A 17,163-nucleotide genomic window follows, 5' to 3' on the forward strand; every position below is an offset into this window, starting at 1 on the left:
CTTCCAGTATATGATCTTAGGAAGCCACAGCACATGCCCACCATGAGGGAGCTGACAGTCCAGTTCCCCATGGGCTCTCCAACATGTGAGTGTCCTAAGCGTCCAGGAGAGCCCGAACACTGGCCTGAGAGGGGGCCCTTCACTGAGGAATCATGACCCTCTCTCCCTCCCTGGTTTGGTTCGGAGCTGGTGTTCTGTGGCCCCTCTTGTCTGTGCATGAGCCCTGATGTCTCAGGGGGTCTTTGATGGGGCAAGGAACACAGCTGCACCTGGTTAAAAAAAAAATACCACTGTGTAAAGTGACAGCTGCCTGACAGTCCCTTAAGTCGGTATTCAGCTCATGTTTCATAAAAGGTTTTCAGTTGCTAGCAGATTCCCAGGAGAACTGAGAAGAAAACCACTTTGCAGGGGCAGGGAGGAGCACCTCTCTGAAGTGGTTTGTGTTTATTTGGGAGGGGGAAGCAGCTCGTGTGCTGGCAACCTTCCTCTTCTGGCTCTGGTTTTAGATGCTGGACTTGGCTCTGGCACAGGGCCTGAGTGGTCCCCATGGATGCAAGTCCTGGGACGCTGCTGGCCCCTACATCCATGCCTACCATGGGGGAATCAAAGGTTCTATGTGTGTTTGCATGTGTTTGTGTGTGTGCATGCCTGCGTGCATGACAATGTGTGTGTGTGTGTGTGTGTGTGTGTGTGTGTGTGTATGTGTGTGCATGCCAGAGCTCAACCTCAGAAGTCATTCCTCAGGTGTTGTCTACTTGACTTTTTAAAGAAATCTTTCTTTCAGTCTTACTTTTATTATATTTAATCATATATACATATGGGGGCAGGATATTCACATTAATGTTGGTGCCCTTAGAGGTCAGAGGTGCTGAATCCCCTGAATCTGGGTTACATGGCTTGGGTGCTAAGAATCAAACTTGTGTCCTCTGAAAGAACAGCAAGTGCTCTTAACCACTGAGGCATCTCTCCAGCCAGCCCCCACTTTGGTTTTTAAAAAAATGTTTATGGTCTGTGTGTATGAAATGCATGTGTGTGTGTGTGTGTGTGTGTGTGTGTGTGGTATGTGTGCATGGTATGTGTATTTGTGTCATGTGTATGTGTGTGATATGCGTGCATGGAATGTGTATTTGTGTGATATGTGTGCATGTGTGTGTACTTATGTGTTTGTATGTATGAAATGCATATGAGTGGTATGTATGTATGGTATATGTATTTGTGTAGTGTATATGTGCATGTGTGTGTACATGTGTATGGTATGTGTGTGGTATATTTGTGTGATATGTGTGTGGGGTATATGTATGTGTGTGGTATGCTCATGGACTTCAGAGGTCAACTTTTAGAAGTTGGAGGAAGGGTCTCTCTTGGTGTATCTGCTGTACTCCATATGCCAGGCTAGCTGGTTTGTGAACTTCAGACAGTTCTCTTGTCCCACCTCCCATCTTACCATAGGGTACTAGGATTATAAATGGCTGCCATGACATCTGGATCTTCAGGTCTGTCAGGCCATCTTGTCACCTGCTGAGCCATCTTGCTGGCGCCTACCTTGTTTTGTTTCAGAGACGGGGTCTCTCAATGGCCTGGAGCTAGTCAATTAGACTAGACTAGCTGGCCGGAAAGTTCCAGAGTTCTGCCTGTCTCTGCCTCACCACTGAGGGGATTACAAGGGTGCATCACTATGCCTAGCATTTTTTTAAGGTGGGCTTTGGGGATCAAACTCAGGTCCTCATGTTCGCACATCAAGCACTGTGCTGACTGACCTGTTCCCCTATCCCAGAGCATGAGGCTCTTCAAGAAGGCATCTCTCCTCTGCTTGCTGCTGGGTTCATAGCCAGATGCTGAGACACAGAGCTGGCCCAGGGAGGAGGGAATGAGCAGACATCACACACCACAGATGCATGCATACACCAGGGCAGCATGCCATGCTCCAGGGAACTGGGGATAAACAAAAGTGATGTCTCAGCTGTCTGTTGGCGCCATATCTCACCACAGAGGCAGCCGTGCCTCCTAGGAACCACTGAGATTCAGGGAGGTGAATGTCAGCCTTGATCAGTAGACGGAAAGCCTCCAGGGCCTGGGTTGCTGGTACTGAGCGAGCTCTGTCAGCTAAAGGGATCATCCCACAAAAGCATGGAGCAGAGCGAAGATGCTGTCCTCAGCCCTATTGAATGAGGAAGGGGAGGATCCAGAGCGTGGAGCCCAAGCCCTGGTCTCACTGAGGTAGCACAGGCACTGTCTGGTTTTAAATTGTCATTTGGTTGGCTTGGATATTTTGTTTGTTTTGGTTTTGCTTTTGATGTGAATTCATGTTTCACTCTGTGTAGTACCAGCGTGTGCCTGGTACCTGTAGAGGCCTGAAGAGGGCATTGGATCCCCTGGAACTGGAGGTACAGAAGGTTGTGAGCCACAATGTGTGTACTTGGAATTGAAGCCTAGTCCTCTACCAGAGGAAAAAGTGTTCTTAACTGCTGAGCCATCTCTCTAGCCCCTGCCTTTTGAGATGGGATCTCCTGCAGCCCAGGCTGGCCTCACATTCACTGTGTAGCTGAGGATGGCAATGAACCACTGCTCTGTGGTCAAGTGCTTCTAACAGAGTTCTGAGTCCCGGAGTACTGAGTCTCTAAGTCCCAGGTTCTGAGTCTGATGAACAAGACTCCCACTTCTGGCCGTGCTGTCCTATAAAGATGGCCTCAGCCTATGGCAATGGTGGACAGAGGAGTGGCCTTTGAACATAGCCATTTCTTGGTCCCCAGTATCTATGGGTGTCCCACTCCAAATGGCCAAGGGGAATTAAAGTCACTAATGGAATCTGGGTTGCTGTCTGTCAAGCCTAAGGCCCCTAAATATCTGGGTGAGCTCTCTGTGACCTCAACCATCCTTAAAGAGAGAGGGTAGAGTTCTGAGTCACAGTGATAAGATGTGAGAGAGATTGACATGCCACAGCTCTCTCTGATAGGAGGATGGCTGACCCCAAGGAACACAGTCTGTTTAAGTAGGTAGGGAATGGGAGGGAACACCTGCAGAAATGCCTTCAAAAAGGGCCACAACTTAACTACAATCTTGCCAGTCACCCAGGAAGACTGAGCCAGAGTCTGTAGGAGGACAGGTCTGTGTGGCCACAGGCCCCCAAATTTGCCCTCTGTCATTAGGTCAGTGTAGTGCACAGTGCATTTATGCAGTCTGACGATGCCTCCTTTGTGTCTGCTCCCTGCTAGATCAGTTCCTGGGACCCAAAGGTACTCAAAAAACGTCCTGCAACTCATCTAAGAGATATACTTGTGTGCAGAGTGGCTCCCCAGATCCCATTTTTGTTTTTTTGCTCTTCTTTTCAAATCAGAGTCCTGTACCTACTGACTCTGGGTGCTGAAGTCCTTAGGCCTTTGTCCCCTCATGGTAAGTCACTGTGACTGTCTGATGGCCAGAGCAGAGAATATACAGACTGTGAAGGTGAACTTCAGTCTGTAAAATGGGGTACTAGCTCCCAGCCTAGGACCCCTCCAGACCTGCTCAGCCCTAAAGAGCCCCCAGAGTTCTAGCCTGCCCTGGTAGCTGAGAGGGTGTGGCCTGGCAATAGGCCTTGCTTCTTCCATAGCTGTGTGTCTCCCCCACTTCACAGAGAGCCCATCACGATCTTTGGTTTTCGTCTCTGGCCTCAGTTGTCCCCTCAGCCCACTTAGAGTTGGGTGAATGAGGTTGGATTTAGAACCTGCATAGAAGCTGAGCAGGCTGACTTATTCCTATACTCTCAGCACATTGGAGGCTAAAGCAGGAGGATTGTCATTAGTTTGAGGCCAATTTGGGCCATATAGTGAGTTGCATGCCATCCTGAGCTACCGAATAAGACCCTGACTCAAGAAAACAAGATAAATGAATGACTAAAACTTACAGGAGACACAGGAGCCTGGGCAAGGAGCCGGGTGCAGAGCACGGGTGAGCCAGAGCCAAATAGCTTGGCCATGTTGTCAGCCAGAGACCCTGAGCCCTTTGCAGAAAGTTGGAATAGTTCCCCCAAAGCTGAAAAAAAAATCCCTGGCATCACATTCCATGTGAGTGGGTCTCTGTCCAGCATTCGGGGGCTGCACATGGCACCCTCTTGCTCTTCTGCCACACCAGGAAGCCAGCATCTTAGTCTTCAGCTCCCCAGCCTCCAGAATGGCAAAGAGATTGATTTCCATTCTTTATAGACAACCTGGCCTTGGGTATTGTTACAGCATCAGAAAGGGACTGAGCTGGGAGCTAAGAATGAAAACTAAGCAAGGGACTGGATTCAATAGAAAGAAGGGCAAAAATAGCCAAAGTGCTTGTCTCAGAAGGAGTGGTGTGTCTAGGGCACAGACACTGACATGTTCTGCAGGAGCAGTGTCTCAGCTCAGAAAATGGGCTCACCACTGCCCCTCTGGCCCTGTCTCTGAGTCACCAGCACAATCCTTCTCCACTACAAGAAGAAGGCAGTTCTTGTGTTCCAGGCCCCCAGGGACATCCATCCTGAAGTATAAACGCCTCAGAGTCTTCTGAGTCTTTGAAGCCATTGTCTTAGAGCCATTCCCACTCCATCAGGGGCCCTCTCCCTTCTCCCTCCCAGAGATCCACACTCAGCCACTACCAGCTTTACCTCAGCCTTAAGCCCTCAGGCTACATGTGGGCATTCCCCCATGTTACTTATAGCATCCCATCTGTCAGCTCATGCAGGTCCTTGGGGCTCAACCCTTTTTCTGTCATGGCTCTCTGCCTCTACATCCCCATTTGTGGAGTGGGACAGCAATATCCCCACTGCCCCTGGGCTCTCAGTGGGATTCTACCGTGATTGTCAACTAACAGTTGAAACCTGATAAGATACAGAGGATAAGATACTAACAGCTTGGCAGGATCTAGACTCACCACAGAGACCAGCCTCTAGGCACGTCTGTAAAGGAGCTTCTAGATTAGGTCTGAGGGGTCAAGAACCGCCCTGAATGTAGGGTCAATCTCTTTCTGATCCCCCACTATGGATGCAGTGTGACATGTGTGCCACCACACCTTCCTATCATGATTGACTGTGTGGTGGAATAAACGCTTCCTCTTCTAAGTTGCTCTGTTGGGCATTTGTCATCGAGATGAGACAAGTCACTAGTACTAATAACTAGTGCTCCAAAGCTCAGTCATAGCGTTCATTACCCATGCTCAGAATCCACACTAACCCCTGCTGGGCAAGATCATCCAACTCTCTGCCGGAGAGAATGAAGCACCGATGGCCTCATGGCATAGATTGAAACTGTAGAAGCCACAGCCGATCTCAGAAGCTAAGCAGGGCCAGTCCTGGTTAGTATGGGAGAGGAAAATAGCCTGGTGGTCTTGGGGTCATCTCATGCCATTGTAAGCCAGGGAGCAGCTGTATCCATCCAACTTGGGTCTGATGTCAATGTACATGGCACCCAGGGAAGGTGCTCAGGCAGCCTTCAGCTTACACCTGACCATTGTCCCCTCTGATGTTTTATCCTTCTGTGACTTCCTGGTGTGTCCTGGCTGGGTCAAACACGACCTCAGGAGGATATTCCTGGACCCTCCTCCGATGAAGTACTCAGCAACACTGCCATTGAGACCTACTTCCCTCTGAGGGAGACGGGTAGAAGATGCAAGCTAACTGGCCAGGGTCCGGGGCATCTTTCTTGTGTTCTTGGCTCTGGTTGCTTAGACTTAGACTAACACCCCTGTGTTCCATGTTCCTCAGGCACAGTGCATGCATTTGGAGTTGAGCCTTTGTATTAAACTGTCTTCTGCATGCCTAGCATTGCTCTCCATCTCTTCCATAGTTTCTATGCTTCTTGTCAATCAAAACAAGGGAAATTCACTACTCAGGTATCTAGAAAGGAATTGACCAGCTCAGAGCATCATTGCCCCGACTGTTGTGGGAAATATTTAAAAAAAAATGAACTGGCATGTTCCCATGCTTGAGCCCCAGGGGCCTAGCCAGTCATGCACTGTTGATCAATGGCTGACCTGTTTTTGTCTCGAGGAGACTCTCTGGCACAGAGCTTCCAAAACATCTCCACCCAGCTCACTAAGTCCCCACTGGCAGGTCGCTACCACACAGCCCTGTGCTTCAAAACCCCCATGGCCTTTGTGGTGCACATCTGGCAAACCTACACAGACTTAGTTCAGGAACAATGGTAACACAATTGCTGGGTGCAACAACTAAAATCCTAATCTTGTAAGCCTTATTCAATCTAAATCCTCTGGTGGGATCTGCCATTGAAACTGGGAGACACTTGTAATTACATCTTGTCCTCTCTCTATCCCTGTCCAAAAAGCCCTAACTCTCTCCTGCTTCCTCTCTTCCCCTCCCCAACCTGGAAGTCCCGCCTACTTGCCCAGTGATTGGCCCCTTTATTCATTAGGGGATTGGTTCACAAGAAGTCACCTGAGTATGCCTCACTCCTTGTTTGCAACCCCTCCCAGGAGAGTGGAATTAGTATCAACATACAAACAGCACCAGGCCCATCTACAATACCTGACCCTCCAGTGGTTAAGACGGTTAGTGCCCTCCATCAGGGCAAGGGAATTGTCTGCCTTTGAAGTTAGTCTTCAGCCAGCATCCAGGGCAGCATCCCAGGGTTTCCCTGTCATTAACACAGACACTGGAGATACTTGACTCTTATGTGCCCAATGTTCTCTGTCTGGCCACCTCTTCAGCAAAAAGTAAACTAAAATTATCAATCACATGGCCTCCACAGGAATTCTGGTTGAGGGGGATGGGGGCATCAGGAAATGGGTGCAGGGCTACTAATTGTCACAGGAAATATGACATTCCTTTGTATCCCATCCCAGAGTGCCTTTTTGGAAAGGGGAATGAGAGGAGGGACTTTCTCCAAGACCAGTATGAGTTAGCTCCAGGACCCCCTCCTCATCCCTAGATACTGAGCCCCCTGGCACTCTAATCCCTTCTCTAGCATGCCAAAGGCTTCTCATGTAAGTCTCGCAATCCTTTCACATACTTTAAGTCAGTCCCAAACATAACACCCAGTGCAGTCTGTGTGCTCCGCAAACATTATTGTACTGAGTTGCTTAGGGGAGTAAACACCAGACAAACCTGTTCACACTCAGTGCACATACAGTAATGTCCAAATATGGTCTTTTAAAAAGTTTAACATCATTAATTTTAATTATATCTCTGTGTGGGCATGTGCAAGTTAATACAGGTACCCGTAGAGGCTACAGACATTAGATCCTCCTGGAGCAGGAGTTACAGGCAGTTGTGAGCTACCTGGCACAAGTGCTGAGAGAACCAAACTTGGGTCCTCTGCAAATGCAGCAAGCACCTGTAACCACCAAGCCGCTCTCCAGCCCCTGTTTTTCAAATATTTTCAGACACACCTTAGGTTGATAGAATCCATGGGTGCGAAAGCCATAGCTACATGAGGCCTGGTGCACTTAGGGACAGGGGGCAGGGGGCAGGGAAATTCAAAGCCATGCCATGTCCAGAACAATCCATTCAGCAGCATGGTCCAGCAAGCACAACCCTAGAGTGTTTCTACCTAAACTGATATTGGCTGGAAGGGAATATGAATGTCGTGTGGGACAGCTAAAAAAGCCAAAATGTACTCCAGTCTGTGGGCTCAGCTTGGGCCTTTTTAGGCTAGTCACTCAGGGCAGAACCCAGGGGCAAGTGGGTCCTTCTAGGAACTGAGACCGTATGGCTTTATCATCGATGCCAAGAGTCTCATGCACTCTGTCACTGTGTGACCCCAGTCCACCCCTGTCCTCCACTTGCTGCAGTGCAGCAATGGGTCCTCATTTGAGCAGGATGTCCAGGAACAGAAGGTGTCTTGTTTCAGGGCCCTGGGATGGTGTCCAGTTGGCTTGGATGATATAGACCCTTCTCAGCTCAGGCAGCAGCAAGCAGGGTATCATATGGGGGCATAAATTCCTCTTGTATGTAAGCCAGACACCAAAGTGGGTGTTAGGGAGGGATGTGTGCAGAAATGTCTTTACCCTATTCTCTCTGTATACCTATGTTGTGGGCTCTGCTGTAGACAACATTGTAGGTGGGAACCTGAGGTTGCTGAGAGGACCTTTCCTGCTTTGATTAGAAGACCAGGAAAGAACTGAGGCTCAGGTTTGTCTTGCCTGTCTCAGGGGCAGGGCATAGCTCAGTGATGGAAGGTTCATTTAACATGCGTGAGACCTTGAAATCCATCCCCATTCATGGAATAAAAAGGAAAGAAGAGGAGAAGGGAGGAGAGAGGAGGGAGAAGAAGGAGAGAATGGGGCACTGTTTTATGTGCTTCATAGTCTATCCACTGGCATCCCAAGAGAGGAGGGGTTACCTCAGGGAATATATCTGTGGCTTGAAGGGCTTTACATTCTTCTGGTCTTTACTCATACTGGTCTTGGAGAAAGTCCCTCTTCTTGTTCCCTTTTCCAGAAAGGCACTCTGGGATGGGAGGCCAGAGTCTCCCAGGATGCCCCACTCTGGATTCCTTGCCAAGCTGCAGGCACCTCCTCCTGGTTGCTTTGCATAAGGGCTATTTTAACTGCTGACAATCGGAGACTGTCATGAAATCTGTCGCTGCCTTCCACACATCCCAAGGGGTGTATGAAATAGAATTTCCAAAGATTCACACCCCCCATTTTTCCATGTAGATTTCTCAGAGTGGCGTTTTTAGGGCATATCAGCTTAAATGCTGCCTTGTGGGGAGGGCTCATAGCTGCCTCCCGGGAAAAGGAGATCCCCAATTAACCTGGGATATGTGTCATGAGGGAGCACCCACCCAGGGCATCCATTAAGGCGAGCATCCTGTTCTCTAGGTGAGGCAGGAACACCCAGAGGCCCGTTGAGAAGGTTTCTCCTGGTCACTGCCTTGTCCAGGGCTGGAACTGGGGGTTCCCCAGTACAGACGGGCTCTTTGCACTCTGCTAGCAGCCTCCAGGAGGCACTAACTTATTCTCTGTAGAGCCTTAAGCCCATCACAGACAGACCAAGCAGATGGAGGTACCAATTTTCTGACGTTCACTCATTTACCAGAGATCCTGGGTGCCCACGTGGCCAGGTTGTCATAGGAGCCAAAGATATGTTGGCACAGTGAAATCCGAACTGGGGAAAGAAGAATCTAGCAAATGCAAAGGCCCTGAGATGCAAATCAGCTCGTCTTCTAGGAGCAAAGAGCAAGGGACACTCTGGTGGGGATGAGGATGCAGGAATGGGCAGGGCTGATAGCATCACTGGATTCACATTCCTTCGAAGTCACTAGGGGCCATGGTTGGATAGGTGGAACAAATCACCAGGAAACCTGGAGACAGGAAGCTACTTCACAAGTCCAAGTCAGAGATGGTGATCCCTTGGACCAGGATGATAAAGAGACCTGAACTCTGGGATGCTGCAGACATTGCAGTGTAGCTGCTGTGTGAGGAACTCTGATGCTGAGTGAGAAAGGAGGCTTGGCTGTGAACTAGGTCTTCTAGAAACTTGTAGAACTTTCTATACAATAAAGGAAGCAATAGTTCTCTCTTGATTGGCTGGCTTGTCTGTCCCTTTATCATCCACAAGGGGGCCTTCTTTTCAGTCAAAGGGATGTGTTCTACACTGTGCATGTAGAATACCCAGCTAGATACATGTGTGTGTGCAGTCACCCATGTGTGCGCACGTGGAAGCCAAAGGAAACACTGAGTATCCTCTATCACTCTCCACCTTCCCGATTTGAGATAGAGTCTCTCACTGAACTAGGAGCTCTCCATTGTCTGCTAGGCTGGTTGGTCAATGAATCTCAAGAATCTACCTGTCTCTTCCCCATTCACTACTGAGGTTACAGCATGTGTGGCCATGCCACCCATACATACGAATGCTTAGGATTTGAACTCAGGTTTGCTGCCTGCTATGTCAAGACGTATTCCTTTCCTCTACTAGGCTGTTTGCTCCTGGTGAGTTTGGGGTTCATCCTGATGAAATCCCCACTCAGCCTTTGTCTTGTTATCAGGTCTCTGCTATATTCAACTGTCACGACTCTTAGTGCTGCTGACAGAGATGTAGCTGTACAGGGCCAGAGCCCAAGTGGAGGAATAGCCTGCCTTGTACAATTGAAAAGGCCACACATGTCTGTCACAGCCAGCTTTCCCTGAGTGATGCTGTATGACAAGTGTCGGGCAAGGAACAGCAAAGACAGTTCACATTCTTGCCATACATCTGTGCCATGTGCACACTGGTTCCTTGGAGTCTCCTTGAGAGCAGTGATGGCCCTAATGTGGGCTCTGTGCTCATGGGCAACTATCCTACGAAGCTCTTGGCATGTTGCTCATGTTGTGGAATGCTACAATGATTTCGACATTGGCTGGTTCTATTATCTGAGGTCCACCGAAGCCTAGAGAGATGGCTCAAAAGTTAAGAGCACTTGGTGCTCCCGTGTCCAGTGGCTGCCTGCTCTGGTCACAAGGGATCCGGCATCTTCTGGCTTCCTCTGGCTCTTACACACATTTGGTGTGCACATAAATATATTTTTTATACTATTAGAAAGAGGTCTATTGGATCAGAGAGCTAAGGAATGAGATGGTAAGAGATACAAAAAGCATATAACAATGACTCTCATGACCTTCCAGGTCACAGCCCAGGGCCTCTGTAGCAGGGCCATGTGCCTTCTTCCAATACTCACTATCCCCACCTCACATAGAGCAAGCTTACCCAGCACCCAGGCTGCAGAATGTTTCAGAGAAAGGCTGCATTCCATACACAGGCTGAGGGTCACTGGATAGGACTGGTGGAGTCAGAGGCCATCATAAAGCTTGGACCAAGTTGGACCACATCTTGACGTACTCACAGGTTGGGGGTATGCCCTGGCATCTGAGACACCATCTTGCTAGGAACCTCATATGGCAAAAAGAAAACACTAACTTTCCTGTGAGGATGTGTGGGCACAGACTCTATGACAGTGCCATCTCGTGGCTGGCTGCTCCCTCGAGGTCCTGTCCTCTAGCTGTTGATGGGCCAGTATACATGGCTGATACATACATGTATTGTCCAAGCTCTTGTGCTGCCAGTAATTGGAGGCTAAATCACATCGGAGCAGAAATGGCAGTAAGTGGGTTTACGTGTTAGAAGTAAGAACTTTCTGGAGCTCCAACTGTGTTCTGTCTGTCTGTTCCTTTCACTGTCTCTCTCTGGATCCTGTGCTGTCCTGCCTGTGCATCATCTCACAAGGCAGGCCACCCTTGGAGGCCCCATAAGTGGGAATCACAGCAGCAGGGCAAGAACCTTGCACCAGATGAGGTCACAGGGGTGGCCTCATCAAGAGTCCTATGCCAACTACTAGTGCCCAGAACTGGAGATCTCTACCGGGTCTACTGAGTAGAGACAGCAGGGCCTCCTGCCTCTTTAGCAAGCATAGAGAAGTGGTGGAATAGCCACAGCCTGGGGGTGATGTGCCAGGTTCAAATGAGCTGGTGCTTCCCTGAAGAACCAAGTGGGATTCATCTGTCCTGGCCATTGTCCACCATGGGCCTCAGGCCTCCTGCTTCCCCTGCCTGTTCTGGAGTTTCTTACTTGTGTCCTGTGTACCCTATGGAGTTCCAGAAGGGGTCAGCACATAGTATATAGTGTAAAGCTGGTGACAATAAACACTGGGTCCCAAGAACCACCCAGCCCACCCATCTATCCCAGGTCAAAACAGAAGCTGGGTGAGGGCATATCCACAGTATGGCCATCTGTATTCAGATGATTGAATTGGAGGCCCACACTGCTTCTCATGAGCTATGTGACTTCAGAAGGCTTGGGAAAACAGAAACTCTGAACCTAAGGTGTGACATGTGACAGCTATAGCCAGCATAACACACACTTCCCATGTGCTACGTTGCCCAGCACCTCTAATCACTCAGGTGCCTCTGTGTGAGCAGGGCTGGGGCTCTCCCCACATCACAAGTGAGAAGAAACGGCACAGCCAGTTGGTGACAGAGCCAAACTTTGAACTCCACTAGTCTAGCTTTAGAACCTCATCCCTAATCACCACACCCTGCCGCTTCTGTAAGGTGGAGACAGGAAATGGGCTGCCTGCTTGGTTGCTATGTGAGGACTGGAGCAGGTGGAGGACGAGCAATGATGTGGATCACTAGTAAAGCGCCTTGTCAGCAGAGAGCAGTGCAGGGAATCTGCTGCAGTGAAGGGGAGGACTTCAGGAGGATTATACTGGGACTTTTGGATCCACCAGCAGTATAAATAATGACACAGAGGCTTTTTAATATTTTAAAGCTTAGGCCTTTTCGCTAAGGCAGCCTCCCAGCCAGCTATCATGCTTAACCTGACTAATCCTGGCACTGCATCCTGCCACGTGGCTAGATGCAGCTCTACTTCCCTGCTCCACTCTACTTAGTCCATTCACCTCGGTGTCTGCTGGCAAATATCCCACATTTCTTTTCTTCTCTCAAGCCTCTCTCTCTCTCTCTCTCTCTCTCTCTCTCTCTCTCTCTCTCTCTCTCTCTCTCTCTCTCCCCTCTCTGTCCCCCTCCTCTCTCTCTCAATTAGCAATAATCGTGCCTCAGATAAACCTCATTGGCTATGTATGATACTGCCACTGTGCAAAACTCCTCTCTCTCAAGTTTCACTCTCCACTTCCTGCCCAGCTATTGGCCGTCAGATCTTTACTATAGCCAATCAGGTACAATTCTAGATTGCCTCTAGACTAGTGAGGAAGAACGAACATTTACAAAAGATGAGGCTGGTGATGGGCTTTAGAAATAACAATTCCAGGATCCTGCCAGCATTTAGCTCTCTGCTGGTACAGAATTAACAATTGAAAACACAGAGACACATCTTCACACAATGTAAAAATGGTTACTCCAACAGATGATGGTGATGGTGGTAATGAAGATGAGGGTGATGGTAGTGGTGATGATGATGGTTGTGATGGCAGTGATGATGCTCATCCACATGTATGTTCACATACACACATGTACACATTTACCTGTGCTCACATGCTCAAATACACATCCACACATGTACCTGTTTACACATTCCTTTCTTACCTATATGTACATTGCATACATTTATGTGCACATGTATAGAATCACATGTATAAAGACATACACATGAATACATGCACTTTCACATATGCATGTGTGTACACACTCCCATGGACCTGCATACACATGCTTTGCCACACAATCATGTGCTTGCATGTATACTTATATGCATCTGCACTCACAGACATGCTTATATGAATGTATGCACACCCTTACATAATACAGTCACCATGAGCCTGTACATACAAGGTCTCCCATACACATGTATATGTATATACACATTCATATGCACTCAGACCTCCATAAACATGTACATAGGCACACATGAACAGGCACACAGGCATACAATATACACTTGTACATGTGCACATGCATTCTACTCCACATCTGCTTCTCTGTTCTTGGCCCTGTGCCCTCTGGCCCTCCCGAGCCCTGCCCACTCTGAGCACCCACTGGTTTCCTAGACAACCAGTACAGAACAGCCACATGAGATGGAGGCAACCAGAGCAACTCAGAGCAATACTAGGAAGGAGCTGTCCTCGGGCACTTCGGTGGGCAGCTATGCTTCATGTCTCACTTACCCTTCCTAGCCCTGGCGCATGCGTGACCTGAGCAGGGATGTCCCAGGGAAAGTCAGACCTCCGTGTTTCCCTCCATGGTGATTCGATCCCTGGGGACCTCATCCTGTCATAGAAGGCCAGTATACTTGGGCTCCTTCACTGGTGTGAAGTGTGAGGCAGGTGTGCCCAGCTTGGCTAGATCATCCCCAGCCTGGCTAGTGTTCCTCGTCCACAAGTTCTCACTGCAGTGATTTGCTCCTTGTGTGATGGGGCCTTTGATTATTTCAGCAATCTGTGATGAGCAGAGAAGCAGTGGTCAGAACTAACCATATAGATTCGGTGATGTTTAAAGGACAAAGTCATTCCACTTGTGGAGCCAGAAGTCTAAGATTAAGGATTGTGTCTGGTGCACACCCTTCCTACTGCTGGCGACTTCTGCCTTACCCACACATGGCACAGGCTATCAAGTGGTAAGCCTGGGAAAGCTGCTAGTTGAGGTCTCTCTTTTTATCCTTAGTAAGCCACTTATTAGCTCATGAGGGTCCCTCCCTCATGGCCTCTGCCTCAAACCACAAGTCAGGATGAGTCAGAGAAACTAGGTAATGCCCCATCTTGGAGCCCTGAGGACAGCCCAGGATGTAGGTCCCTGACCCAACCTACAGAGAGAAGGAAGGCACTGTCTGGGGTGCTGATCTGGACAACCTGAGTGACATGGGGTAGGTGTGTGATTTGGTTTCGGTGATGCCATCCGTCAAATGTACCCAGTCACCCCTGCGCTCCTTGTGAATAGATGCCCACAGGTTATGTAGGAGAAGGACGGGGCTGTTATAATTCATATGGTGACAGCATGGGAGTGACAGGCATAGACAGAGGATGAGAGCCCCCAGAGGATGAGAGCCCCTTTTACTATCTTCTATCTGTAGTCCAGCATCTTGCCGCTCAGTGCCCCCTTTTTGTATCTATGTTCTAGTTGCATTCTGTCGCTGCAATAAAACTGTTACCAACATCAGCTGAGGTGGGGAGGGATGATTTTAAACTTCCACGACAGACACAGTCCATCATTGAGGGAAATCAGGGCAGGAACTCAAGGCAGAGCCCTGGAGCCAGGCCTGCTCACAATTCCATGCAGCATTACCCCTGACCAAAGAATTCATTCTCAGCCAACGCCAGCAGAAACCCTGGGGAGCCCGCCTGCTTGCTCGCTCTCAAGTTAGTGCTCAGCTAGCTTTCTTAGACAGACTAGGACTACATGACCAGGTAATGGTGTGCCCACAGTAGACTGGGTCCTCCTGCGCCAATGAAGACAATCAGGACACTGCCTTGTAGACATCTTCACAGACCAACCTGATAAGGACAATCACTCAGTTGAGACTCTTGCAAGTGTTTGAGGCTGTGCCACAAGTGTGGCTAATGTTAAGTCTGAGTGACAAATTTATAATCCTGACATCTAGCTTTGAGCTATCCGTTTACTATTTGAAAGGGTACATTTTCTAAAGCTGAAATTGCTTGTTTTGTTTGCAAATGCCATTGCTTTCCACTAGCATTGTGAGGGGATAGTTCTGGCAATTGTTGGCACATTTTACCAATGGCCTTCATGCTGTGTGCCTTCAATACGAGGCCAAGGAGTGGTTGATTAGAGATGTAAAGCACACAGCCTGACATTTAAACTACCAAGATGCCTTCAACTTTAACTTAAATAAGACACTGCCCTTGTGGAGGGGACCCACAGTCTGGACTGGCCTTCAAGGACAGTGAACAGGAAGAGGGGTCGCTGAGCTGTGTGTATGTCCCTCACTGGGTTTCCATGGTAGCATTTGACTGGGTACAGCAGAGGTGCTCCCAGTAGGACCTGAGTACACAGAAGCACTCAGTGAGTGTCAGTGGAGGGAGGGGTGGCATTGTCATGGCTGAGGAAGGCATTGGAAGCCTGGAGCTGGCACAGAGAAAGGTGAGGGACAGTGGAACCTGTCTGTCGAAGAGAACTAATGATGTGCCAGGGTAGCTGGGAAATGCAAGTCTAGCTCCCACCTCAGGCATGGCTCCTTCCACCCCAGGAGGGGACTCCCCACTCTGTAAGAAGTGCGGTGTTCTGTCTCTGCCTCTTAGCGGGTAAAGACCTGGGGCCTCTCTCCTTAACCTGCACTGGGAAGGCAAAGTTAAACAAATAACCACGCTGACCTTGGAATGAGAGGAGAGACTGAACTGAGGCTCACCTGACTCTCAGCGCTCAGGCTTCGCTTTAAGCCATTTGCTTAATTTCTCCCAAAGTTCCACAGGACCTCAGAAGGAGGCAGGGCAGGGACTCTTGTCGGTGAGGGGAAATACCTTGAAGCTCTCTGTGTATTGTGGTGCTTCCAGCAGATGCATCTTCACGTGTTTCCCCTCCCCGCCCCAGCCCTGTTACCATCTGCTAATCTAATTACAACAGTCATATCATTTCCCACCGATCTTTCATCTGAATCTGCTGAGTCAGGAAAGTGAGGCTTAATTAGAAGCGTTAATCATGTGTGTGCTTAGTTTAGTCTTTTTTTTTTTTTTTTTTTTTTTTGTGGAAAGCAACCATCATCAGGATATTCATCCTGATCATGTCTCTCTGGGATAAAGCCATCATTGGAGGTTCCTGAGATGTCCAGGGGCCTGCCAGCCTGGGTAGCATCCTTTGGGCTAGCGGGGCTAGCAGATTCCACAGGAAGTGGCTGTCACTGTTGTGACTGGGAGGCTTATGGCCCCCTGTTCTGCAGTACCTCATTTGCCCCTCCGTGAACAGGCACAAGATTTACAGCATCCCCACATTTTGCAAACTTGGGCCCCCAAATCAGCCCCATCTCCCATGCTTGTCCCTATGTAGAGGGTGTCACCCCTGTCTGGGGCCAAAAAGGAAGGTCTAGCCTTTTGCTCATGCAAGATATGGGATTTGGCTTTGCTGAACGGTGTCTCTCTTCCCTCTGCAGAAACCCGCGCGGACCGCAGCAAGAAGCTCTTCCGGCATTACACGGTGGGCTCCTATGACAGCTTTGATGCTGCCAGGTAAGGCATGCTTCTGCCTTCTGGAGACCTCCTTCATGCCTGGGTAGAGGGGCGGTGCCTTCTGTGCTTTGTTATTCATGTGCCACCTCTGCTGGGGTTGTGGCAACCATACTGTACAGGAGAACCTGTCACAGACAGGGCCTGTGGAGGAAGCCCCTGAGAGAGAGCAGCATGCTTGAAGGAGGAGGGAAAGATGGCATCCTTGAGATAAAACAATAGGGATGTGAGAAGGAGCATGAGCAGGGACCCTGAAGCAGAGTGATTGGCTTCCTCCAGCAGGTATTTAGGCCTTCCTGGCTCTGGGCTTACACCTCACCCCGTGTCCCGCATTCTTGTTCAGGTAATCTTGTTCTCCTTGATGAGCGGGGCCCCAGGGAAGCAGACCTTCTAGGCTCATGGGTTGGGAGTTTGTAAAAAGCTGTGTGTTTCCTATGGTATGGCTGCCACAGGATTCAGGATAGAATCTTCCCACAGAAGCCTTGCTCGAGCAGCTACTGGGAAACCTGGCCAGAATGGATCCTTTACAGGTGGCCATAGTCAGTAGTAGCCTTAGCCCATATGTTCATCTAACAAGGAAGATCCAGGCAGAGCCAGTGCGCCA

At 49.3% G+C, this 17,163-nt stretch overlaps 1 protein-coding gene across 2 annotated transcripts in view; it reads left to right on the plus strand.

Moving 5' to 3' along the window:
• Shank2 (SH3 and multiple ankyrin repeat domains 2) overlaps positions 1 to 17,163 on the plus strand; it is a 449,788-nt gene that overhangs the window by 274,834 nt on the left and 157,791 nt on the right. For both annotated transcript variants that reach the window (XM_029479123.1, XM_029479124.1), the window contains one exon: positions 16,487 to 16,562. In XM_029479123.1, the coding sequence (XP_029334983.1) occupies positions 16,487 to 16,562 (76 nt within the window). The remainder of the gene's footprint in view (positions 1 to 16,486; positions 16,563 to 17,163) is intronic.

Source organism: Mus caroli, chromosome 7 (assembly GCF_900094665.2).
Source record: "Mus caroli chromosome 7, CAROLI_EIJ_v1.1, whole genome shotgun sequence".
Lineage (NCBI taxonomy): Eukaryota > Metazoa > Chordata > Mammalia > Rodentia > Muridae > Mus > Mus caroli.